This window comes from Triplophysa rosa, linkage group LG1 (assembly GCF_024868665.1).
Source record: "Triplophysa rosa linkage group LG1, Trosa_1v2, whole genome shotgun sequence".
Classification (NCBI taxonomy): Eukaryota; Metazoa; Chordata; class Actinopteri; order Cypriniformes; family Nemacheilidae; genus Triplophysa; species Triplophysa rosa.
The window spans coordinates 32,640,619-32,668,316 of record NC_079890.1 but is presented as its reverse complement, the minus strand read 5'-3'; the positions used below and the strand labels follow the sequence as shown (position 1 = coordinate 32,668,316).

The following is a 27,698-nucleotide window of genomic DNA, read 5'->3' as shown; positions in this document are numbered from 1 at the left end:
GAAATTATTCAAAAAATTTCATTTCAAACATTCGAAATATGAAACGTCTCTTAACGTTTAAAGAAACCAGCCATACAAAGCTTTTATAAAGGATCTTAACAGAAATAACAACCAAATGCAATATACTCCTATACAAAGATGAGAATCTTGCCTCATTTGTGTTTATTTATTTTTTTACATTGATTAGTATTGGCTGTTACAGTAGTTTATGTAAAATCATGTTCACAGTGGGGCATACTGGAGGCGGAAGGTGTGGCAATAACTACCCCTCGCGCACTTTGACAAGACTAAAGAAATTTAGAGCTCTTACCCACCTTTTGTAAATATTTCAGTTCAATTGACAACATATAAACCTGTCCTGCTCTCCAAATAAAACCAAAAAGTAAAACAATCCCCTTTCTAGAATTCAGATCTCTCAGATCACGATTAAGAGCTGTATATTAAGGTAAATATGAAACACAACAGAATTATGCATGTTGTATTACTTCTGAACTACAGCCAAAAAAAATGTTCAATTTGGTGTAACTAAAACAATCTAACATATTACACAAACTATATAAACACACCAACATGCTTCTCATTTGCAAAACCTGAATATGATTTCAGCATGCATTCGATCAAATACTTGAAATGATGAAATACTAAATGACATAAAAACTGCCATGTTGTGGGTTACAGTTTGCCAATCTTCCGAAACAAATCCCGCAGTGGAGATTCACGTTTCCTGTGAACAAAATCAAATGTGTCCACTGATCATAATGAAGCTGTTGTGAATGTCTCTAGTGTTGAACAAAAGGCACTCTAGTGTGTCAGGAAAAAAACAACAAAAGACAAAAGTGAACTGTGCGCTCCTGTCTGATATTCTCATGTATCATGTTATCAGTCCATCATCTGGTTGGGACGCTGTGTAGCCGTCACATTTCCAACAGTTCAGTGTGACGCAACATTACGGCTACCACAGAAAAGGAGGGGTGGTCTCGCTCAGAGCAAGTTATCATGACGTGATGTCTTGGACGTAGTTCGCAGGGTAAAGTCCAACCTCTCCACTGTCCAGCTGACCTTTACACCAGCCCTGCTCGTCCTCCTCACTGAGCTTCATTAACTCTGCACCTGTAGAGAGTGATACACAAATACATGTCATGATACCAGCCTTTCTTATCCATGCGAGATAACACTTGGCTTGGTTTATACATGACATGTTTGTATAAGTTTGCGAACCTTTGGTTTTGGAAACACACACTATCAGAAGCTCAGTAATGATGATCATTCTGGTGCACACACCCTTGTGCCTGCACAGACGTGTCGAGCGTGCAGAAGAGATGAAGGGCTGTTTTTACATTTAGCTACACTGGTAAGGTGCCCAAAACATCCTCATATCTTCTTGTCATGTACTGTATAAAAGCTGGTGCGTTGATGTGGTTACTAAAAAATCCACTGGGAGTTCTAGTAAGAATATCTTGTTTGTGTTAAATAAAAAGCCATGAGAAAATGTAGTGAATGGCCACCAGGGGTCACATGTGGCATGACTGCCATTACACATCCTGTTTGTTCAGCCCAGTAACACCATGATGTTTGGCAGATTCTTGGACAAAATACTTTAACCAGAATGAATGAATGAATATGAATGAGCTTGGAGAGACAAGACCCAATTCAAACAGTTCATGGTAGATCTCTGTTTCTGCTTTCTTATTAAATCTAGTTTAACACCAATGCATTTACAGTATTTTTAATTGCATGTCTTCCATTTTGTGTTAGGGCCCATTCACAGCAATGACAAAAAACCCAGAAATAATCGTAGTATCTACAAAGAGAAAATTGAAGGGAATAATACAGAGCTGATATTGCTGGATTCACTTTCAGAGTGTTTTTTTTCTATAGCCGATGAATGATAAACCATTAACAGCCAATCAAAATCCACTGAAATTTCTGCATTTAAAATGTGGTATGGTATGGAACATAAACAATAGTGAACAAAAGTGAACAGGCCTTTACCCTTTTACTGCCAAACTACAACTATTGATTACATGCCTCCTTCAGAGTAGAAACCCACTATCTAGCTAACAAACCAAAGATAACAGACCTTCTTTCTAGACTAAGCCTGATCCAAACCCCCTCTAACCGAGGCGAGGACACAGTGTTCTTATTCCCTGTTGAGTGAACTTCTTAAATTTCAAATTATATAGGTTTCATCGGTTTGTTGATGGGCCACAAAAGCGTGCATGAGCACGTCTTTGTATGTTGTTGCCAGTATTTGGTAAATTACTCTCAAAAAGTAATAAATTACTAGTTACTAATTACATATTCAAAAGTGTAATTAGATTACTGTACAAATTACTCTCTCCAAAAAGTATTGTTACTTATTACCAATTACTTTCTATATCCTATATCAACCTTGATTAGTTAAGTGATTCAAGGATAGGCATGAAATGGCTCTTTTAATTCATTCAAATAAATAATATTAAACTACATAAGTACTCTTATTAACTGACCAAAGTATTACAAATGTGAGAATTATACATTAAAGCACAGATTTGCAAGTTAGACTCTGAATTTTGATGTCAATTCCACTATTACACACACATATATTACACAAAGTATTTAGTTTAATTACATCAAAAGTAACTAATTAAATTACAGAAAAAATAAGAGTAATCCCTTACTTTACTTTTTCAAGGGAAAGTAATTAAATTACAGTAACTAATTACTTAGTAACTAGTTACACCCAACACTGATTGTTGCTTTGAAACCATCGATAATATCATGTTATAAAGGGATAAGTAGATACAACCAATAAAAAGAAATGATTCATTAGAAAATCCAGCGTCTAATCTGGTTTCTATTTTCGCTGAAACGAAAGCAATAAAAAGCCAAAAAAGATTAAAAAAGCAACATGCAAGTTATTGCTTCTTTTTTCATGGGGAACAAACATTTTCCGCTGTTTGTAACAAACTCTTTTCATGAGTTTGATCAAATCATTTTTCACCCATTTCACTTTGTTTGCATTTTTGAGAATTTGAGGCAACAGACATAATGATTTAAAAAATCCTTATTAACACCCATTGGGCAAGTTTGTATTTTTCTGTCAGTTTACTTAAAGGTTGTAATCTGTATGAAAGGCTTATTCCACTCAGGAATTGAAGCGTGCTGTGTAAAACAGGAAACTACAAAGAACACACAAGGATGAATAATAATCATCCTAACAAAGAACGGTTTTATGGGTTTTGCTCAAAATAAAAATATAGCAGAAGTCAAACTGAACTTAATCCAAATCTCATGAGCAATCTCGAATAAACCCATGAAACGTGTCTTCATCACGCACATGCACGCATTCATTAACCACACTGCATTTCATCCTTTCCTCAATTCAGTTCTTGCGGTTATGACAAACTGCATCAGTATTGACACAAAGACCTTTTAAGAGGAAAGGACAAGCAACGAAATGAATCCACAAGCCGTGACTGCGTTCAGCCTCAGCCGGCTGTGTGTATATTCATGTGTGTGTGACATTAATAAGCATTAGTAGGGATTAATACCTGCTCTAAAGCTCAGCTCATCAGCCTCCTGCCCTGTATAATCATACAGCGCTTTAACTCGAACTCCGACTACCTTCTCCTCCTCGTCCATCCCGTTGGCTGCAATGTATTTTTTAGGGCTCTCGTCATCGGACCAGTCTGAAGAGTAGTCTTTACCGGCCCTGTTCGGACAGTAGAAGAATGAATTAGAATAACAACAAACAAACAAACTCACGAGGAAACACGTGAACTGAAGGTGTAAAATCCATTTGGTGATCTGTGATGATTGGTCAAAGCGTTCCAGAGAGTTTAAAAGCACAAACATGAAAATGTAATTTTCCCTAAGCATATTTATGATGCCTTAGTAGGGAGTCTAGGTAGGCATCTCACTAGGTTTTAGAACACATCTGTGTTCTGTCCCCAGAGAAAGAGGGGAGGTCAATAAAGAATGTGTGTGTGCACTGACATTATGGGTGCAAAGCAACCAAAGCTCTGGTAATAGCCGTCCGCCTCATGCCACCTGTGGGTTTAAGAGTCAACAGAGAGCCGAAAGTTGCAGGACACAGTTAATATTGCAGTTTAACAGCCATTCTCCTGTGTGCAGCGCACCCTAAGAGAGAGGTTACGATAGACTGCAAAACACCTACATTATGTGTACTAGAGGTGCTGAGTTCTGTGCAGAAACATTGTTTAGCTAATACATTCCTGATCCTGTGTTAACATTAACATGCACGCACATATGCCGCCTCAGCAGGTTAACAACTAATTAGTGTACTTTGTACTAATAACAGTGGGTGAAGCCCTACGGGAAGAATTGTTACCAGGATAATTGAAAAAAGAAAATAAAAACAACACACTGAAACAAAACACTGCAATTAAAAGTTGTTTATAGTATCTATGTGAGGGTAGGTAACAAATAACAAGTCAATTATCATTAATTTCAGCATCGTGATTTTAGATTCGAAGAGACTATAACAGCCGAAGTATGTGTACTTATCTTTTACAGCAATATTATATTTTGATAACCAAACAATTTCCGATACAGAAATATACTTTCTCCTATCCCACCTTAGTATGCATAGACTAAGTAAGCTATGTCAATCTATTACCCCTTTCATAAGAAACACTAGCCGGGTTTCCATCCAAAGTTGCGAATATAGCTTATGCTAAAAATTGGAATATCGCATAAAACATTTGCGATTAAGCACAGTTTCCATCCAACTAGTCATCCGTCACTTCCTAATAAACTGGCACTTAATGTCAGTAAGAAAAGAAAAAGCCATAATAATGTTCGTATAATTATTTGCGCAAGGTAAGCACACACATTAAACGTAAGGGATGTAACAATATTATCGATATCGTGTTATCGCAATAGCAAAATTGTCTCGATATTGTCGTGGTCACATGACTGTATGAAACGATAGGTCTTCCGGGCCTAACATAGAGAATGTTAGAAAAAATAATAGATGTTACCTTTGGCAGGGTCCATCTGGTGCAATTATTTTATGTTATAAAAGGCAACTTTAGGTCATTTGACCCATCTCATACTATAATTCATACCTCTAAGCAACAGTTATGATTAGAGGATAAAGAAAAGAGGAAGCTAATGCAGTTACATGACTTTTTGGAGGAATTTATTTGGCAAATGCTATCCCATTATTCGCATTAACCCTTTCTCGCAAAAAAAGAAAAACCACCTCAAGCGAGCATAAAAGCATTTTTTGCGAATTAACATTTTTAATTTCGAAATTTGCAGTTTCCATCACTCATTTCTGATGCGAAACCTCAAAATGTGCATAAAACCAGGGTGATGGAAACCCGGCTAGTGTAGACAAAAAGTATGATCTTAACTAACAGGTCCCCACAGCAACATTGCCTCAAACAATAGTGTGTGTCTGGGATGGGACTGACAAAATGTAAAATGTTTTATGGACTTAAGTAAAATCAACATTCTGGGACATTCTCAAACTTTTTTTGTGTAAAAATCTATAAAGAACATGTGTAAGGCTGTTTCTTTATGAACAACCATTTGTTTGTGTATCAGTCACATGTACCTGTTCGTTTCCTGTGGCGTTTGTGGAAGTTCATCTCCTGCCGAGACGACATTAGTCAAGGTGACCACGTCATCAGAGCGACCGTTTCTGTCCTTCCGACTGATGGATCGGGTCGCCTCTGGTGACCACTCCTAATAATACACATTCATATTTTTTATTATGTTGTAAACCTCTTACTTTCAAAAGCACTTATTGAAATTGAGCTGCAAAAACATTTATTTTATGTTCAGCAACGACAATCACAACAGAACAAAAAAGCACTGTATGTACAGTAAGATACCGCTATTTCTGCTTTATGTAACTAATGTAGTAAAAACCACAGTATACTAAATATGACGAAATTTGATCCCTTTAATGCTATCAAATTTACAGGCCCAGTCTATAAAGTATTAAAAATAAATAGAATTGTTTGCACTCTTTATTAAAGAAAAATGAAAAAAGTTACAAGCAAACAATGTGACTATGACATAAAAATGCTTAAAGGGACACTTCACCACAAAATAAAAATGGTCAAGATTTGCTCATCCTCGAGTCGTTCCAAATTTCTTTGGTCTGATGGAACGCATAGAAAGATATTTGGAAAAATGCTTGTAACCAAACAGTTCTTGGCTACCATTGACTACCATAGTAGGAAAAATTACAATGGTAGTCAAAGGTGCCACAGAACTGTTTGCTGTCCTACATTCTTCAAAATATCTCCTTTTGTGTTCAATAGAACAAAGAAATTTATTAAGCAATTTTTCCTACTATGGTAGTCATTGGTGGCCAAGAACTCTTTGGTTACAAGCATTCATCCAAATATCTTTTTCTGTGTTCATCAGAACAGAAATTTATTCAGACCTGAAACAACTTGAGGGTGATTAAATGAAGAAAGAACTTTCATTTTTGGGTGAACCGTTCCTTTAAATACTGCAGAGACAGAGAGAATGATTGACAGCTTGTGTTCTTATGCCATACAAAGGACTCCAGTGTGCTGGCACACTGAGGAAAGTGCCAGAAGATTCTTCTAAAGGTGTCACTTACCTGAGGAAAGAGGACTAAAAGCTAACTCTATGCTAAGTAAAAAAAAACTCCTCCCTGTTATGTGAATGCTCAAAGTAGTAGGGAGGATGTAAATAGCGTCGTACACTTCAATTCCACAACACATCCATACACACAGCATACAAATGCAGAGGGTGTTCAATTACACACAATGTGCACATGCGGTGTGTTTTTGTGTGTTAGTGTTGCACAGAGCACTTGGAAGGCAGGCGGGAAGGATCCGCCATTAGGGAGAGGGTTCCGACATTCCAGAACCCACTCATGTGCCGTGTGAAGACAACAGCTCATTCACACTCTTCTCATTAGAAATTCACCACCACTGGAGCCCGGAGCCTAAAACGACTCTTTTACTCCACACAACTGTTTGGTCCTGTAAACTCACATCACTTCTTTTCTCTGCAAATGTTGACAGTGAACTTTATCGTCTGGTAAATATCTTCCCTGCCATTCTGGGTTGCAGCAAACATGACAAACAGAACAGCATTTTTGCAGAATGGACAAGTTACTGTACCTCAAACTGCGGCCAGTTCATGCTCATTCCGGGCCCATGGGTGTTCCTCCACCACCGGAGGTCCTCGGTGTCGTTGGCTGTGCTGATGGTCTGGCCGAGGTCTCGGTACAGGCCTCGAAACCTGAATGGGGATTTTCCACAGTCTCTGTTAGAACAGGTTTTATTTGTGTACTGACACAATCGACACAGGCAAGTGCGAGAAAAAAACTGTGCAAGATTAAGCTTAAGCATGCAAGTCACCCTACACCATCTGTGGTAATAACATGAATGTGTGCTGCGTGTCATTTTTGGAGGATCTAATGAAAGAAATGCAATATAATATATATATAGCTATGTCTTCAGAGGTGTATAAAGCCCTTACATAATGAAGCGTTGTTTTTATTACCTCAGAATGAGCTATTTCTATCTACATACACCGCGGGTCTCCTTGCATGGAATTCGCCATGTTGTTTCTACAGTAGCCCTAAACGGACAAACGGCTCTACAGAGTGCGTTTCGTAAATACGTTATCTCCTTCAGCAAAGAAGCGAAAATGTGACAACATCTTAGTCCTGTGTCAGCCACCGTAATGCTTCGAAAGAGAGGGGAGGTGTGAGCCACTGGTTGCAATTCGCAACCTCACCAATAGATGCCGCTAAATTTCATACACTGCATTTACATTTGTGCATTTGGCAGACGCTTTTATCCAAAGCGACTTACATTGCATTATGCTATACATTTGTTTCTAAGTATGTGTACACTGTACCTTTAAAAAAAAAACTTAAAAAAATAATGCATGATTTATGCCTGGCAAATAATCAAATATTTAAAGAGTACATTCCTCAATATTTTTAAGGGCTTATTTTGGTTTATGGAGTGTCCGACAACAAGTTTATGTACATACATGATGTAAAAATACTATTATTTCGTAATAATAAGCAGTTTTTATTACCTTACTTCTTGACTGACTCTCAAATGATTCGTTCCGCGATTCATCTGTGTAATCTCCGCCCTTCCGCCAGCGTTGTCTGATCTGATTGGTCAGATAGTGTAGTCTGCTGTGATTGGTCAGATGGTCTAGTCTGCTGTGATTGGCCAAACGCGTTCAGCATGTGTCGCAAATGGACCGCCTATCATTACTGCTGTATTACGGTTTGCAGGTGGTTGGATATTAACAGTGTATAGAGAGAGATGGCGTCGATTTTACCTTACCAGTTCGAGCCCGAGTCTGACGAATCATTCTTTAATCCTTATACAGATGCCAGTAAGAAAAAGGACTGTTTTAGACACTTCTCTTGTAACAGTTAGTTATCACGGCATACAGTGTACGGTGTCCGTATCTTCAGATGTTATTATAACTATAGTACACCACGCAGTTCTTGAAATAAAGACTTTGCGAGTTAATATGGTTGAACACTTACATTAGCGCAACGAGTTTATAGCTAACGTTAGGTAAACAAACAGTAACAACCCCAAAAATAACGGTAACGTTAGCTAAACACAGACATGAGATAACGTCACACAAATTTAATTTTAAGTAAAGACAAAAATAAAGAGTCACACTTACAGGTTGTGATTCGGTGGAGCTTACAGGTCCAAATAAAGTTGGTATTGCAACATCTTTTAAGGAAAGACGTTTAATGTATCCTGCAGTAAAGGCGCCAAGATTGATGAAGTAATCTTCGGTAAAATGACGCGCGCAAAGTAAAACGTTCGGTTTATACTCCTTTGGTGTCGTTTGAAAAATAAATAGTAACCATTTTTTCCTCAGAAGTTCTTCCTTTGGTAGTGAAAATAAGACTGACTTAGTTTCACTACATAGAACACAGCTTCTCTTAGACATGATGCACACGTCACGAACGAGCTAGTACAGTGTTTGGGGAGGAGAGAGTTAAGTTTTCGCAGTCAGTAGGCGGGGATTTTTCTAGTGACGTAGGTACATTGTGGTTAAAGATTCGGACAGGTCATGGCTTGTTCGCGTGATTCAGAGTCGATTACCTTTTTTATAAGCTAATAACTTTGTTATTCGTTCACCTTCGGATTTACAACTTGGCAGATTGCTTACATTCAAACACGGCAAAATTAAACACTTCATGAAATGTATTTTTTATGATCTCGAGGAATGTACTCTTTAAAAAAACTCTTGCATGCCGTTTTACTAAAATCTAGTTTCTTTAGTTCTAGTTTCACAATCACTGCTAACCAAACAAAGTACCTTGGAAATGCAAAGAATGAGGGAGGGATAAAGTAAACACTCTTAAACTCCTGTACATAAAACTAAACTATATGATTAACACAGAGCTCAGGAGCAGCCCTGTAATTACTGCTCGCTTCATCAAAACTCAAGAGACGAGGTTATACCGTGCTGTTTGTGTCGCTGCTGATAGACTTATCAAGTACGATAGGAGGTCTTTTTGAGTTAATACTCAACGACATGCTCAGAATTCTTCATGAAAGTAAACACAACGATCCCAAAGAGCATGGAAAAACAAATAAGCACTTATTAATGGTTAACATTCTTCAGTTTTAGCTTGGAGACACGTACATGACTAGGATTTTTTTCAAGACCCTGAGGACTGTAAGATGCACTTCATAAATCAGGAACTGTACATTAGATAAAGTTTAGGACAAGTTGTCTATTCTTCAGCTTTCAGGACACAAGCTCACACTTCTGAACACTTGTGCCTGTCAGTCTCTTTGTGGCTCAGGTCCAAACTGTCCTCTAGTACAATGGTGCTGGTTGTTATGACTTCAGGTTGAACATTGACATAACGGAAGCCCATTTTTTCAGCCCAAAACCCTCTTTTCTGTTGTGGAAAACGTTCGTGCAAGTAATATTTGTGTGCGGAGTGTAAATTACCATTATTTTCCTGACCAGCGTGTGTCAAGGTTCCATTCTGGGTGGGATGCTACTTCACTATGTAGACAGTGAAGCGGTGCTACCAACCTGTCATTGCTGGAGAGGTCCAGGTGCTGGTGCATGTCCTGCATAACGTCTTTAAAGAACTGCAGCCTCTTTTTTTCAGCGTCCTGGGTGATTTCAAAGACCTGCTCCATGTCCTCCATGTAACGGGGATTACTGCGATTGAGCTCGTCCAGGGCTTTCTCATATCGATCCTTAGTCTGAGACAAACAGTCCAAACACAAGGAACATAGTCATGAGAGAAATTCTATAACAAAAACTGTATAGTGAGAATTATTTGGCCAATTTCAGCTCCACAAATGACAAATTATTTTGGAAAGTGTTGTGCATGAATCTAAAAGAATTACTGAAATATTGTTTGAAATAGTTCAGAAAAGCATGTCATTCCACATGTCATAATACTGTATGAACCCTGTTTTTGTATTCAAGGAATTGGTGTGCTTATTTAATGACTGACAGGGTCATTCACGAAAAATCTAATGATTTCGAGTCAAGTTTAAGTATGTAAACTTAATTTGTCTACTGCATCCAATAGGGTGTGGTATAAATGTCACAACTTTTAAAAGAAATTTACTTTGCTTTTCCATAATCCAAGTTAACATTTTGTGGTGTTTTTCTTTCCGTTTTCGAATTAGCCAAACAGTGTATGCTTGCATAAAATCTAGATTTGTTGATCAAACCCATAAATTAACATAGTTTCAGCTTTTTTTTTGCTGCCACAAGCAGGTCTAGTCTTGCGTATGTTACGTATGCAAGTAGAAACTTTGATCACTGATTCTAAACATGGGCACTTGTTGACAAGGCTACATTTATTCATTTAGCAGAAGATTTTATGCAAAGTAACTTACAGAGCATTCGAGATTTACATTTTATGAATGCGTTGCTAGTGCCATACTCTACCAGTGGAGCTCCAGAAAACTAAATAATAAATCCATGACTGGACAGCACTGTGTCTGCGTTTTTACTCGTGGTACCTTCTCGGCCTCTTGGGTACATTTCTCCACACGGTCCGTGAACTTTCGGATCTCCTCTGGGGATTTGGTGGGATCCGCCTTGGCGTGGGTTTCACGGGTCATTGCGGTGCGCTCTTCCTTCCGAGCCTGGTGATAAATCTTCTTGGAGGATTCCACCTACCAAGGAGAACACATTTGCAAAACCACACTGTTTAATCGTCACCACCATATATACCATCACTTATTAAATGTAGGTTTAAGGAATATTATACTTAAAAGTTAACAATACTCATTCTCATGTTGCCGCAAAAATCTAGCTTTACATTATTTGTGTGTTCCCTGAGGATTAAACCCATGACCTGTATGTTGCTAGTGCAATGTTCAATCAAATGAACTACAGGAAAGTTTTCAGTTACTAGTAACCAAACAGATCTCATCCCCCATTTACTGCCATTGTAGGGAAAATAAATACTATGGTAGTCAATGGGGCACGAGATCTGTTTAGTTACTGACATTCTTCCAAATACCTTCCTTTGTGTTTAGCAGAACAAAAAAATGTATACAGGTTTGGAAGAATCTGAGGGTGAGTAAATGATGACGGAATTTTTGGGTGGACTGTCCCTTTAAGATAAACGAGGAGACTCACTTCTTTCAGTTTTCGGACCCATGGTTTCTGGGCTTTGCGGAAACCTTCATCGGCATCTTTGGTCTCACGAAATCCACCGATCATTTGCTTGTGGAAGGCGTCCTTCTGCCAGTTTCGAATCTTCTCACTGTCCTCATTCATCAGTTTCTCTTTAAGCTCCATATGGATCTCACTCAGTTTGTCTGCTGCGTTCATAAACGCATGCCAGGCCTTCTCCACAGTGCCATACTGAGGCCCTGCAGAGAGAAATCAGCCACTTAGATATTTCAGCTCATTCACAGTCATCTGCTGACACTGTGAGCAATACAGTTTTTTAAAGCCAAAAATTGTACTGGCACTAGTATGCAAAAAAAGCATTTACGGACACTACCCTACCCGACATTGGTCAGACACACAGATGGTATTTTATCACCCAAAAGAAAAAAAATTGTACTCTTAATTAATGTTAATGTAGAAATTCATAAATTCAAGGCCCTGTCTACACCAGACGCGAGCGGCACCAGGAGACAGACCCATTAAGAACAAGGCATGTGTCACGCCGCGCCGTATCCAGTGTGGACTAAATGAAAAGTTATATAATTGGTTCTATTGTCTTTTGTCGCATCATATTGCAGTGTAGAGAGGGAGTCATACTCTCTGCTGGAAATATAATATTGGAGGTTACTTTAATCACTTACGTTTAAAGTGATAGTTCACCCAAAAATAAAGATTCTGTCATTATTTACTCACGCTCTTGTCATTTCAAGCCTGTATGACTTTCTTCTGCAGAACACAAAAGAAGATATTTTGAAGAATGTTGTTAACTGGCCCCCATTCACTTTCATTGGTTTTGTGTCCATACAATAGAAGTGAATGGGGGCCAGTGCTGTTCGGTTACCAACTTTCTTCAAAATATCTAAAGATTATTATTGTTATTAGATTATTCATCTAATCAGTGGAATAACGGCTCGTTATTTTGACAACAGCTAGTGTTTATTACAAGTAAAATTTGACAGTAATGTGGCTTTCCCCAGTTGTTGTTTAGGTACTGTATGTCAAGTCATTTTAGAAACTAAACCGGAAACTGGTATCCTGACCTCTGACAACATCGGAAGTTTGTCACTACGCTCGTGCACATTAAACAAAGATTGTCCATTTAAAACAAAGATCGTTTCATGTACTTGCCAAATAAATGATTTTTGTTTATTTTTAACTAAAAAGTTAGTGTTTTTTTTAAATAAAAAAATTGTGTAAATAGCTCTGTACATGGACTGTTTCTACAGTAGATTCATGCGCCTGTCCCTTTAAAGTCACATGGTGTGACCGGCGAGCATGAGGCTGGCCAGAGGCTCACACTGGGAGATAATCCACTCGTATCCTTGACTTCTTTCATGGTCACATTTGTTAGGTTCATTTTTCAAATGTAACTTTACGACTAACTGTTCTGACTGTTATTTTGCAAGTGCTTGTGTCAATAACCAGTTTATCAACACTGGTTTATCAATGACAGGTGTCACAACTTTAGAAAAGCAAGCAAGCATCCTGTGTTTTACAAATCCATTTATATTATTATTTCTTAAAGCGGCTATGTGCGAGTCAATTATAAGACATTCTTTGGTAAATGTAAACACTGTATCCCTGTAGTGCTTTTAATGTTTATAGCAACCCTGGCAAAACCAATGATGTGAATTTAAGGCGGGGCTACTTGTTTGTCTGAACAAAGGCATATGGGAGTAGTGCGTAAAACTTATTTGAAATCAATTATGTTTGCAAGACGGTTTGGATTATAGATTACAGAAAAACAACTCAAGACTTTTACAACCTGTTTAAGATTTTCTTCTGTGGCACAAAGGCAGATTTTTTAAGAAACGTTTCGATGGTTTTGTGTCCATACAATGGAAGTCAATGGGGGCCAATGTTGTTTTGTTACCCACGTTCTTCAAAATATCTTTTGTGCTCTTCATAAGATAGTCATACAAGTTCTGAATGACATGACAATGAGTAAATGATCAAATAAATTTCATTTTTGGGTGAACTTTACCTTTAAAGTACTGTGTAAAGTTAAAAAACCACTTTTGAAACTACATCTTAAAGGGTTAGGGTTCACACATACATTAAAATATTGCGATTAAATAACCCTCATTCCACTTGAACACTCAGTGGTTTTCCTGATTTTTTAGGTTTACAACGGGAGTGGATTGTGATTGCCTCTTCTCAAGCTTTTAAAGGATGCAAAAGCACTAGAAAATAACTCTATGAGACTTGTGCATTATACTTTTGCAGTTTTTCACCAAAACTGTTCATATGCCTTCAGGACACTTTGAAATATTATGCATGAGTCGTAAGGTTACTTTATCATGCTTTAGCATCCTTTTGAAGATTAAAAACTGGAGGTCACAATCCATTGTAACCAGAAAAGCCCCCCAAAAACGTTTTGCTTTCCGAAAAAGAAAAAAAGCCAAGGGGGTTTGAAAGACATGATGGTGAATAAGAATTTTTATTTTTGGATGAATTAACCCTTTAAGGGGCTGTGTCCACCAAGCCGTCTCGGTGTTCGGCATGTTTTTTCAATTGCTTCCAACATTAACGCCGCGTCTTTTGAAAACGGCAGCAGCTGTCATTCTTTTCCGCAGGCTCAGAGCGGGCGCTCACATTTTTTTCCATGGTTAGCATATCAAAGTAACCAACCCGCCTCCGCTTGAAAAAAAACGTTGTTCAAGCGCCCGCAACTGCCGTTTTCAGTGTAAAAGCACCTCAGTGGATCCGGAGCCTCTGTTGCATTCTGTTCATAGCTGTTTTTGATTCATGAGAATGTGGCCTATGGTAATACCACCTGTGTCAGCTACACACGAGAGCAACATACAAATATTCTAACATTAATGCAGAGAGGAAAGCCTCAGGGTACACAGTAGGGTAAAGGTCTAACTAGTGCAGAATATTCATTTATAATCAACAGACAGGAATACTTAACAGCTCATCAAAACAGAATGTGTTTAAAGTCAATGTGAGGAGATGCGTCTATTTAAAGAGGACTGGACAGCCCCTGTAACTCTAGATCAATCCCAATCCCCATTTACCTTTCTCCACCACCCCACTCCATTTTTTGGCCCAATCGCTGAGCTGCTGTGAATAACCCTTCTCAATCTTGGCCCGCTCCTGGAAGCAGCTGACCAGCTCGTTGCACAGTTTGTATCCGTCGTCAATGCGCTTCACCGTCCTCTTGTAGTTCCCCGGCTGGCCAAACACAGTCATATCTTGTCAAATTGTGCACAAAGATTTCAAGTATTTCTATACTATCTTTGAAAGCATTCTTAGGTTGGTGTTGCTTTAAAAATGACTATATCGTAGTGTAAACAGCTTTGTTGGTTTTAAAGGGTGTGATGTCATTAGTGTTGAAGTCACTTTGCTTGCTATGTAGACAAGGTGGTGAGTTTTCAACACTGTGTTGAAGGGAGATGTTTTCAGCATTGGTAAGTTAACAGGCTAAAAAAGGTGAAAATGAAAGTCTGTTACCTGAAAAGGAACTTAGGTATTACATTGCAAAGAATAACATGACAATCCCAATGGTTTCTATTGCTGTTACTTACATAAACCTCAGATTACGATCTGTAACACACTGACTGTAAGTTTGAAGTTTATTTTAACTTCAGTATGTAAGAGCCATTGATATCAAGGCAAGTGTGGACTTGACTGAGCATGCCTGTATTACAGGGCTACAAACCAAGCCAGAGGTGGATGCCTCTTACAGATCTCATCTCACACACACCCTCTGACACACACAAGTGCATAGACGCAACCAACTCGATGGCTAGACGCATGTGGCCCACTGAGGTGTGTGAGCGTGTGCATGTTTGGTCATTTACCTCCCAGAAGCTGTCCCAGCTCCCAGCGTCCTGCAGATCGCCGTTGGAAGACATTTTGGGGTCGCCTCCGCAGCACGGAATGATGGCGGCTGTCTGTCAAACTGCAAAAAACAAGCAAAAATCTAGTAGGCACACAAGTTTGACGTAATCAAATTAGACTTGAGACGGCGAATAAACCCGTTCATCCAGTCTCTGCTATGCATGCACATGCCCTTAAGATTAATCCAAACAACTGAAACCAACTACACGCAACTTTAAATGCCCCTGAATTCCCTCCGTTCCAAATATATTCCATTTCTATTTTCCCAAAGCCCTGCCTGCGACCTGGCACAAGTTAACACTTCACGGCCTCTACAGTTAAGACATCTCGCCGAGTAAAGTAATCCAGAATTCCCATGTAAAGAAAACTGCCAGTCTCACCTCTGAGCGGCTTTGCGTCTGCCTAAGGCAACCAAAGCGAAGCAGAAGCTCTACTCCGGTCTGGGTGGAGTAGAATTAGGTAGTTAATGCGCTATCGTTACCCAGATCCTCCCACTGCACGCCTTGCTATCTCACACCAGAAACAGTCATACAGATAAAAATATATCCAATGACATGTAAATGTCTGTTCTCTGTTGCTCACCGGTGCATGGGAAACTCTACGATCTTACTCATCGCCCTAAAATAATGCCGTCGGAATGATTCCAGCTTTGGATTGAAAAGCATTTATGCAGTGGGGTAGAAGAATGAGTAGGAGGACAACCGATGAACCTAATACGCACCGTCTCAGGCTTGTGTACATTTAGCACGACTCTTGGCCTTGGGTCCACGCTCTATTGTTTGAACCAAGGTCGTATAGTTTCCTGAAACAGACACAACAAACTAGAGGAAGGAGCCTCGCAACAGCATCTGCTTCTAATTCAGGCCAAGCTAGCAATGCTAATGGGAAATTAGCATCCGGAAACACACAGGGAACCAACAAAGTGAAATTGGACACTGGATGCTTTCATGATTCAGAGTGAAATTACAATTTGCATGGTCTTTGGCGGTACGGTTTCTTGCGTTTTAAAGAACTGATGCTGCTGGTTGTCGATTAGTTTATAAATCGAATCTGCATGTGACTTCACATCCTTGAGCTTGGATTACTTCCCTTGAACTTCCTCTCTGTGAGGTGAAGGCAGGGGGGTGGTGAAAAGTCGGCTGCTGATGATGGCATTTCCCACAAACATGCCAGAAAGAGAGCTGATACAAGAAACTCACTTGAACCTCAGCCACTAATTTAAAGTTAAAGGACCAGTGTGTAATATTTTGGAGGATCTATTGACAGAAATGCAATAAAATGGGACAATACTGCAAGACACACTAAACCAATAGTTCTCAAACTGGGGGCCCAAGATGGATCCAGGGGGCCACAGTTTTTGTGGCATTTTATAAAATATAGAAATGTATCATACATTTTGTGCAATCAAACGTCAGAAAAAAAAAGACCACCAACCAAAATAATTCATGTTCCAGCACTGTCTAACTGTTTATGTTTTTTGGATTAGTTAAAATTCAAGTTTAAGAAAATACACACACTGCCTACTATGTTTAATTGTGAACTATATCTACATATAAAATTATGCATTTATGTTGAACTTTTGTCACATGACACTCATGTTTAAATAAAAAGGCTGCTTTACATTTTGCCAACAAGGAAACGAAAAAAATGGTGCACGGCATTTCATAAGAACCGGGCACACCCATTCCCATGAAACATGTCACGCTGTAAGCATAGCACCAAGCAGCTGTGTCATGTTGAACTCCAGAAATAATCAAAGCCCCAGGGATCCAGCCAAGCTGGAGAGAGAACATAGCCGAACCTAATAACCCTCTTCCATTAACATCCAAATACATATCCAACAGCTGAGAGCAGATGGAACTTTCTGCCTTATGAAAGACTCTGTGCCAAATACCCAGCGTCAGGGGCGTGGCCAATCATGCCTAGGGATGGACAAATCGAAACAATGAGCATGTTCACTGTTCAACTGAAATACAAGCAGGGCGGAGTGCGGCCCCCTTTTCATTTTGCTATTGTGCCATACAGCAGAGCTTCTGGTAAGGTCCAACACATGGATGTGAAAGAGCTCAGCACTCCCACGGAGTTCCGAGCTCAAAAAAAGCATGTCTGGGGAGAGGCGTGGCCATGACGGCTGTAATTACGCGGTTGTGTCAGCATAACAAGGAATGGAGCAGGCAGCTTTTACTAGAGTCAGACGGCTTAGGCCACAAACAACATTACGTACAAGGCTGAGAGCAAGAATTTAAACAGCAAGCCAGATTTTTACATTTTTTAGAGAATAAAATGCTTGCCCAGTTGGTATGGGATTTGGAATAGAGTACCACAGAAATGGCGAATCAAATCCCTTAAGTGAGTTAGCATTTTAGCACTTCAGGTTCCTTCTCCCTAAAGTCTATGGTTTTTTGTAAATTGCCTGAAGGCTGAGGCTTGGTGGTGGTAGTAACATTGATATCGAGCGACCGTAGATTAGTGCCGATGTAGATGTAGTGTCGAGCGACTGCCAATTGTATTTAGGGTTCAAAAGTAAGAAATTTGTTAATTTGTAAAGATTACCTTGACAGACAAAACGTCTGAATATCATGAACTTTTTAAAATCAAAGATCTTATATTGTGCAATCTTCCAAAAATCTATGGGAAACATGCCTATGCACTTTCGGTCAAGGGAACCAGTGCAGTGCTAACTTCCGGGTTGGCCTACAAAAATACGTCATCTCTGCGGTCTTAAAGTGATAGTTCACCCAAAAACAAACATTCTGCCATCATTTGCTCACCCTCTTATCATTTCAAACCTGTATGACTTTTCTTCTGTGGAACACAAAAGAAGATATTTTGAAGAATGTTGGTAATAAAACAATGGTGGTATGCATTCATTTCTATTGTATGGATACAAAACCAATTAACCCAGTTAATGGGTACCGTCATTGTTTGGTTACCAACATTCTTCAAAATATTTTCTGTTGTGTTCTGCATAAGAAAGTAGGAAATCTTGAAATGACAAGAGTGTGAGTAAATGACAGAATTTACATTTTTAGGTGAACTATCACTTTAAAGTTACAAAACTCTCAGATGTAATTGTAAAACTATTGCCACAAAAGAGTTTTCTAAACTAAAGAGGCTTTTCATCTTTAAGTCGGAGTTGTAATAGTGATGCTTGCCATAGAAAACTACTTTAGCTGTGGCCTTTGAAACACTACAAAGAACAATGTGACATAGCCGTCTTAACATACCAACGCTGTTGACAAAGAAACCTGAAGAACTAAAATACAAAACCAGTATAAAAGGAGAGAAATTCTGTAAAACGTGAAATCCAATTACATTAACATTCACTGTGACTAACAACAATGAAATTGAGCTTTTGTGACTTGCTTGAATTTCCATGTGCTGGAATGCTATCAAATCCCTAGGGCTATTGTGCTGAAAAGGCTTTGCCCTACAAGCACAATGCATTGCATAGCCTTAGCGATTAAGATGCGTATTAGAAAAAACTGCCCAGTCGAAGACAAGACAGCAGCAGATGGTTGATCATGCGTGTTATTTGTAATGTAGTTCAACTGTTTCGACCGGGCAGCCCCTGCCCCAGCAGGAAACAGATGCGCTAATGACTCATCTGTATGAATGCCTCTTACAATTTGTTATACAAGTAGCACAGAGACCAAAAGTGTCAAAGGTCTTATGGGGGACTATGGCCCTGTTTTTGGAGATGTTTACATTTCATAGGCCACAGACTCTGTTTTAGAGTTTTGCCAAATCACTACTAATGTTAGTTACTAAAAAAAAGAGCAGGATGACAAAAACAGGATGACAAGAAGCAAAATTTTATGTGTGTACTACAGACCGACTTGTACATATGCAAACTCATCTTATTAGTAAGAATAATCCGGTGAACAGAAACACAATCAAAACTAGAAAGTGAAAGTACAGCAATTGCGTTTAGATATGCTAACACCATTTTACACCCTGATGCATAATGAACTGAATCGGAAAGCAATTGATAATGCAATGCAGGTACATCTTGTATTCCCCAGGAGCCGACACTAGCACAGACTGTCATTTTTAATGGTCGGTTTTAAAATACTATCATCATGGCAGATATTATCAAACTGGGAATCTAGCTCAACAAGTTATTATGGTTAGTTTAACTGTCTAAATGTTTACAGCTACCTGAAGGATAACAATTTGTTTAATTGTGCCGGCATTTAATTGCAAAGATACATTTTAAAGCAGAAATGCATGCAACACATTCAACTAAACAATACAGTGTGGCGTTGGCCAAGCATTCGCATCAAGGCAGCAATGGAAAATAAATTATTTTGTGCCAATGCTGTGTAATACAGCCCCCCAGGAGCTTAAGACTGCATGGAAGTACATTTGGAACCAATTAAAGGGGCATCTACTTTGGTTGTTAGATGTGGCTTTGAGAATGCAGCTTGCGGCATGTGGTATTTATTTGTGACTCTCACACATAAATCTGCCTGCTTTTCTTCCTCTCGGACACAAACATACTCAAAGTAAATGCATGTCAGACTTGAGTGAAGAAAACCTTTGAATCATGGGCCAAGTCAGCAAAAACACGACACAAAAATCCTAGATAACCTGCCGCTGCTACCCAAGAACCGGGAAAGCGATGGCTTCTGTTTGGGCAGAATGAGGCCATGGGAAGGAGGGGTCTGGAATCCTGCATAAGATCCACTGGAAACTTGCAGTCATTAATCTGATTAATGTATACAAGACTACGGAGCGTCTACAATATTTCAGGTCCAATGCACATAAATCCAAGCACAGTCTTTTTAACAAATACATTCTTTCCAACAAAATCTTACTCTGTATCCAGAAAACAATGCAGCCAAAGGAAACTTGATCATGAAAAATGATCGTAAGACAGAAAATATAAACAGTAAGGGAAAGGAGGTGGGCGGTATGATCAAACGCTATATGGCGATAAGTAATTTTATATTTCGGTAACAATACTGTATAGTATACCTCAAAATATTTATTTTCTCTGCAAATTTAACCCAAACCTGCTGTAGAGATTAAAAGCCATGTGTTTGTTACTTAAAGGCACTTTCTCTATATTGTATTATGTTGCAGTTGTTCTACTATTCTCACATTACTCTTTATCAGTCTCACATGTAAATAACAAAGCAGCTCTGCCAATAGACAGCCACATAAATATATACACAGCAAACAGTTCTAGTATAAGTAGTAGGAAGATGATTTTGCTACTGTCATCTGTATAAACTGTTATACTGTTATATCAGCCCAAGTAAGAGACAAATCTTTTCCTCATAGTGTGTGTAATGTTAACAGACATCAAATGGAATAAGCTCCCCAATATTATACACAGTTACACACCGTTCAGACAATAGCACTAGTTGACTGCCAGTATTAATACAGAATGTGTGCATGCTGCTATTGTAAACAACCTTCAAACATTGCATTGTAATTCAGAGTCAGAATTATCAGCAAAAGCACACAAAAAAATGTTTATAACAGGAACTTACCAAAAGCAGGGAAGAATGTTAGATATTAGTGGGTCGTTACCCAGCGATACGGCCTCTCCGGTGACCTGTGAGAGGAAGGAGATGTTAGGTTTTCGTCAGGGTTTAGTAAGCCAGAGAAGAAGATGCAAGCAGAAGAAAGTAACTCTTGGTCCTTGTAAAATGGCAGGACACTGAAGGAAGCAGGAGGTTAATATAATCCCAGAAACTCAAAGGTGACACATTCTGAGATGGAGAGAGAAATGCCACACATAGAAGACCTGAGGCAACCACGAGAACATTGGAAAACACCACAGCTTTCCACAACTGACCTATGACTAGGTCCTGGTATAAGGCCAAACACCCCCGTTCAAAGAATGTTCCGAGTTCAATACTTGTTATGCTCTATTGACTCTCTATAGCATGTTGCCGATTACAACAGAAAATAACTTGTGCCACAGTTTATAAAAACAAACCTTAAATCATGTTTACAGTAAGTAACATTGAAAAACACAACATTGCATCGGAATAAATATTACAATACAAGCGTGTTTCAAAGGTATCGGAACTAGTCTAATAAAAATAGCTTATAAACGGTTTCATTGGACGCACACACCTGGCCCGAAGTCAACTTCCTGTCTATAATGTGTTGCTTGTTTCAATACTGCATATACAGACTGGTAACTAGGGTTGGGCCTATAGACGATGCTATCGGCAACTGGTAACTTGGGTTGGGCCTCTAGTTGATGCTATCGGCGACTGGTAACTAGGGTTGGGCCGATAGACGATGCTATCGGCGACTGGTAACTAGGGTTGGGCCGATAGACGATGCTATCGGCGACTGGTAACTAGGGTTGGGCCTATAGACGATGCTATCATCCATCGCCGATGGCTGACAGACATCACGATGGTGAGACGGCATCGTGATTCTAGGGCTGCAACTAACGATTATTTTGATAATCGATTAGTTGGTCGGTTATTTTTCGATTAATCGATTAATCAGATAAAAACTTTAATTACATCTTTTGCTTATAATAAGTAAATCAGATGGGAAAAGTATACACAACTGAACTCATTAGCCTTCTCCCAAAATGTTGTGAATGTCTCCACAATTAATACACCTGGTGAGTTGATTCAGGTGTGTCATATTAGAAGCAACTGACAATAGTCTCTCCCAAACGTGGGAGCGAGGGGAGGGTCGGCCAAGGAAATCATTTTTTTGTGCCATGAAAAGTGAGATATTTGTCATTCAAATGTAGTGAAGTACAGTAAAAAGTAAACAGAAAAAGTTATACTTAAGTACAAATACTCAAAAAGTGTACTTAAAAAAAAAAAGTACAGTTCTCAAGTAAATGTACTTCGTTACCCACCTCTGAACTAAATAAACCACCAAATCAGGGTATTTAGCCTATTATGTACTTTGCAAAGTGCAAACGCCACAAATTGGGTTTTACTAATATAATCTTTAATTTTGTCATTTAAAACACCTCTCCCCTTTAAACTTTAAAACTGCGCAGCTTGAAGAGATGCATGCAAAACACGTCTGACTTTAAAACTGCGCAGCTTGAAGAGATGCATGCAAAACACGTCTGACTTTAAAACTGCGCACCTCGCGCTGCACGGAGAGACATGTCTGACTTTAAAACAGCACAACTTGTGCCGCACGGAGAGACGCATCCACGGAGAGACACGTGTGACTATAAAACTGCGTCACTCGTGCTGCACGGAGAGACACGTGTGACTTTAAAACTGCGCACTTCGCGCTGCACTGAGAGACACATGACTTTAAAACTGCGCAGCACGGAGAGACACGTGTGACTTTAAAACTGCGCACCTCGCGCTGCACTGAGAGACAAATGACTTTAAAACTGCGCAGCACGGAGAGACACGTGTGACTTTTAAACTGCGCAGGTCATGCTGCACGGAGAGACGCATCTAAAACGGTAATTTTAAAATGGAAGAAGATGCGCTTGATTTATAACTACGCAGCTCGCAAGTGAAGTCACAGACCAACTAATCGATAATGAAATTCGTTGACAACGAATTTCATTATCGATTATTATCGATTTTATCGATTAGTTGTTGCAGCCCTACGTGATTCCAACAAATGTTTCACTTTCATCATGTGACTCTCGCTGCTCTGTGCTGCAAATCACTTTGTAAACAAATATGAACAAGGCTAAAGGGCATATAAGCTCGTGCTGTACAGACTGGCCTGACTTTATAACTGTGGAGCTCGGCTGTATAAAGAGGACGCATGTCTGCGCATTCCGCGTTGTATAAAGAAGACGCGTGTCTGCACAGCCCGCATTGTATAAAGAAGACACGTGTCTGTGCAGTCCGCGTTGTTTAAAGAAGACGTACGCGTGTCTGCGTAGCTCGCATTGTATAACGACAACAAAGACATTTATACAGATTTGGAACAACTCGAGGAGGAGTAAATGATCACAGAATTTGTATTTTTGGATGAACTGTCCCTTTAATGCACACTCTAAACAAAAACGCACAGGGTTAATTGTATTCTTCTGTGGTAATGTACACGTATACTACATAAATACACCGCACACTGCATGTGCTGAAATTGTCATGCTTCTGTTAAGTACCACTGTTGTTAATGTTGGTAAGTCACACATGTTTCCGTTCAGTATGGAATGTGACATCACCCAAACATACAGCACATTCCTGCATGCTGTCAGGTTCAGGCACGCTGCACTAATTAAACCTCGAGCACACGACCGTTCACGTCAGCAGGCCCTCCCAATACTTACACCTCTCCACTGTAACTGAACAGGGCATCATTCGCCCAGACGGCCGCATTAGTTTGTGCGTGCAGTGAGGCATTGAATAGAGTAATTACTCTATACTCCTCAAGAGATTCAAAGCAAAATGCTGCATAGAATGATTTGACTACGAAACACTATAACAGACTGGCAGACGTAAACAGGCCCACTTCTACAGCTCATGGCATATGTCCACACTAGCAAGAGATGTAAAACTGAACTGACAGAAGCGGGAGAGTTGACAGGAGGATTATTTTACAGAGAAGCATAGACTCATTTCATAAACAAGATGACTGACAACAACATAAAGTGGAAGCGAATATTCCACTGAAGCTCACATGATAAAGTGAGTCTGTGAATTGTCAATGCATTTCAAATGAACAATGACAGAAGGAATTAGGTGTTAAAAGACAAGAGGTCAGAAATGTGTCTAAAAATGGTAGATTGACGCCCATGTTATGAACCCACATGAGTTTAATAGCATCATGCAAATGTTCAAAATAACATTTAAAGGAACAGTTCACCCAAAAAACGAAAATTCTGTCTTCATTTACTTCTCATCAAGTTGTTCCAAATCTGTATACATTTCTTTGTTCTGATGAACACAAAGGAAGATATTTGGAAGCATGCTTGTAACCAAACAATTGGCCACCACTGACTACCAAAGTAGGAGAAATCGCTTTAAAAATGTCTTTGTTTTTTTGGACATAAAATATATTTTAAAGAATGTAGGAAAGCAGTTCTGGGGAACTTTTGACTACCATTGTAATTTTTCCTGCTATGGTAGTCAATGGTGGCCCAAAAATGCTTGGTTACAAGCATTTCGACCCCATTCACGTGCATTATATGGAGACAAAACTCCACAAACATTTCTCAAACTCTTCTCTTTTGCTTTTCACAGAAGAAAGAGTCATATTCATTTTTTTACGTCATGAGGGTGAATAAATGATGACAGATATTAAATAATCAGAAGAATGATCATCCTTTAAACTCTTTCTTGTGAAACAGAATAATGAATTTGGCTTCAGGACGGCTCAATATAGCCCTGCTCTCAAAGGCTCGGTGCACTCCCACTGTAGGCATGAAGAAGACAAAGGCAGTTTTGTTCTTTACCCAGCATTCTCCAGCACCACACACAACAGCAAAAGACAGTTTACTATGTTTGTGGTCAGACCAAGCGTCAAAAGATTTCAGTAAAATGAATAATAATGATGAATAACGGTGATAAAATAGGAATCAAAAATACGAGTACGGGAAAAATTAGACCGGATGGCTGCGCTGCTGTTTGGGAGCAAAACCCCAAATACTAAAAGAGAAAGAGCATGACTCTGTTGGCAGTCACAGTCCAAGCAACACAGTTACTTAACTCATTGTCTTATCTCTGACTTTAACTGCTCTTTGACATTTAGACCTTTTCATCCAAAGCTTTTTGCAGTGAGGTAACAGCAGAGGCAGTGCCCCTGGAGTCTTGCTCAAATGCACACACGTGACAAGGCAACCAATGGGTCGCAGTTCCTGTGTCGCCTCCTCACAACCTGCATATTTGCATTAGCCATTAGATTTCTAACCACCACCACCCTTAATCAGAGCTGTCAGAAATCTAAAGCACACAACATGAGACACTGGATTATTGCTTCAAAGACAAGAAAAGTAACATGATACTATACTACATTATGGTAGGATTATAAAAGAAAGGGGTCAGAAATACAGGCCACTGTCTGTGATCTAGAAATAAAGACAACTTACTGCTTAATTTACAATATGCAGGGAAAATAAGCTCTTTTTCTTGAACATTGAGCCTGTTTGACACTAGAAGCAAAGGCGAACAGTTGAAATGTGGGCCAAATACCCTCATACAAACACACACACACACACACAAAACCTACAGAGGGCTCCAAAAGTGCAAGACAACATTGACAATCTAGGATTTTTTTCCCAAGAAAATGAACCACACTGAAAGTTTGTGCCAGTTTGAGTGCATGCCGTCATCAATTTATCACTTGACTCTCATATTGCTAAAATTGTTTTAAGGAACCCAAGTAAACTTAAAACTATGTTTTTTTTTCTAAAAGTCTCAGTCTTTTGGATCCCACTATACAAACAAGTCTACATATGCCTTTAAATAGACGTTTTATTATTATTTTTGACACCTTGGCTTTAAATATGTGAAGTCTCATCAAATTTCAAGAGATTCCAGACTTGGACTGTAGTGCCAAAGGGAACGGATGTTGGGTGCTTCCCAATGGATCAGCATGGCGTTGGACAAAATGGGTTTACAAATGATTTTGTTTGACACTTCCACAAAATTTAAAGCTTAAACTTACTAATAGCATACGAGAGGATTGCATTTAACATTGCTTGGACAACGAATGAATGAAAACCCTTTGCATACTTCACCCAAAAATAAACTATTGCCCATAAACGGATCCTAAAAGTAAACTAATGTACACTCATCCTTAAAAGATTTCGTTTTTAGGTTTTCGTATGTTCCCTAAAAGTTAGTCTAACAGTTACCTTTCAACGACGCAACTAACGATGGATGCCGATTAAGAGCAATATTTACATTGTTTACGCGGTGTTATGTTTTATAGCGGTTCTTAAACAAAAAGTCCGCCAAAACGCTATACTAACGTTATATCATATTCAGCCACATTATTAGAAGTGCACGCGCTCACTAGTAGCCATAGAGATACAGAGTAACATATTCAAATAGCACATAACTGACTTACGACTTTTTTTATCGTATCCAGGCCAAAACACTTGTGCACTCGACGTCCCACGTCGACATGAATCCAGAGTTTCTCGATCTGATGTGAAAGGATGAATATCTCCGGCACATCTACATGCAGACTGCGTTCATCAGTTTAGGATAAGCTCCATGTGAAAAGTTGACACCGCTCAGTACCTTCCCTTTCTTCCATGGCAACCAAGCGGCGGTATAATATCTCCCATAAACATTTACCAGGTGGCAGGATGGCGCATAAACCCCCTTCAACAAGTTGTTTTTAGAAAGCAGGCTTGTCCCATGGTCGACGGTAACTTTTGGAGTTTGTTTCAGCGGCAGGCACAACGAGAGCTGTTTACAAATGAAATTAGATGCTGGGGGCTTTGCATTATGCCCATTGATCCAATTACACAGTTTAACCCTTTCGGGCACAGACTGAAAACGACGAACTATTTTAAAACACGTGCAAATGAAGGGGTTTCATATTTTACATGGTAGCATTTTATGTCTCGTATGTAGTATGCACCTCATACTGTGTGACTATTAAAGCACCAAGGGGAAATTAAATTTAAGGCTTCTACGTTATATTTGATGCTTAATGACACGAGCGACGTCGCCCTCTGTAGGCTGAGCAAGAGTCTTGAAGTCATCAGTAAAATTCGACTGAAATAGTTTTCTCTTGCTTCATTTCTGATTGAAGCTTAATAAAAAATCCGTACTTGCAATGTCTGCATACAGGCCCCTGTCTATTCAAAGTTTTCCTTGTGTTTGTTATATTAAACATTTTCTTCTATTTAATAATGTTCTCAGAAAACTGCAGAACTATTTAACTGAAATAAAGGGATACCACACAATTACTACAACAATAATACAAAAATATTTTTGAATTTTCATTATTCACGAGTGTAATTCACGAGCCATTCCTTTATTTATTTTTTTATAATTATTCACTAGGTGGTGCTACACGCAACGATCCAACTTGCGTGAAATCACGTTTGTCGCCGAATAAAAAAACAGCTCGAGTTTCTTCGTCTTAAATAATTTAAACCACAGTCATTGCTATTTATACTGTTGGTTTGGGCTTACATTATTTTAACTGTGGTGTTGAGTGTAAACAGAGCACAGATCTGTCAAGATCAAGATATAAAAGTTTTGGAGGTTTTTACACTGTGGTAGCTCGACGTGATTTTAATAGACTGTTTGAACAATGGTTTC

General features: G+C 39.1%; 1 protein-coding gene across 4 annotated transcripts; it reads right to left on the bottom strand.

Moving 5' to 3' along the window:
• Window positions 1-152: 152 nt before the first annotated feature.
• Window positions 153-26,954, bottom strand: pacsin3 (protein kinase C and casein kinase substrate in neurons 3). 4 transcript variants are annotated; one of them, XM_057337111.1, is made up of 11 exons: window positions 26,488-26,940; window positions 21,003-21,067; window positions 15,462-15,562; window positions 14,676-14,832; window positions 11,620-11,855; window positions 10,995-11,150; window positions 10,045-10,220; window positions 7,119-7,239; window positions 5,567-5,697; window positions 3,534-3,694; window positions 153-1,110 (listed from the first exon to the last, which is right to left on the bottom strand). In XM_057337111.1, exons 3-11 carry the CDS (start codon window positions 15,513-15,515, stop codon window positions 995-997), a joined length of 1,308 nt encoding a protein of 435 aa, XP_057193094.1. In that variant the 5' UTR covers window positions 15,516-15,562; window positions 21,003-21,067; window positions 26,488-26,940; the 3' UTR covers window positions 153-994. The 4 variants fall into 4 exon arrangements, with proteins under 4 accessions (XP_057193094.1, XP_057193102.1, XP_057193110.1 ...); XM_057337136.1 differs by having other exon boundaries at window positions 992-1,110; window positions 3,607-3,694; window positions 26,488-26,954; XM_057337119.1 differs by lacking the exon at window positions 21,003-21,067.
• Window positions 26,955-27,698: the final 744 nt, after the last annotated feature.

Excerpts from the sequence above, each read along its gene's own strand:
- pacsin3 (XM_057337111.1), bottom strand. The coding sequence starts at position 15,515 with ATGTCTTCCAACGGCGATCTGCAGGACGCTGGGAGCTGGGACAGCTTC. Across the intron at positions 11,151-11,619 it reads GGGTCCGAAAACTGAAAGAA|GTGGAATCCTCCAAGAAGAT; the intron begins GTGAGTCTCCTC and ends TCTCCTTGGTAG. Across the intron at positions 10,221-10,994 it reads GTACCCAAGAGGCCGAGAAG|ACTAAGGATCGATATGAGAA; the intron begins GTACCACGAGTA and ends TGTTTGTCTCAG.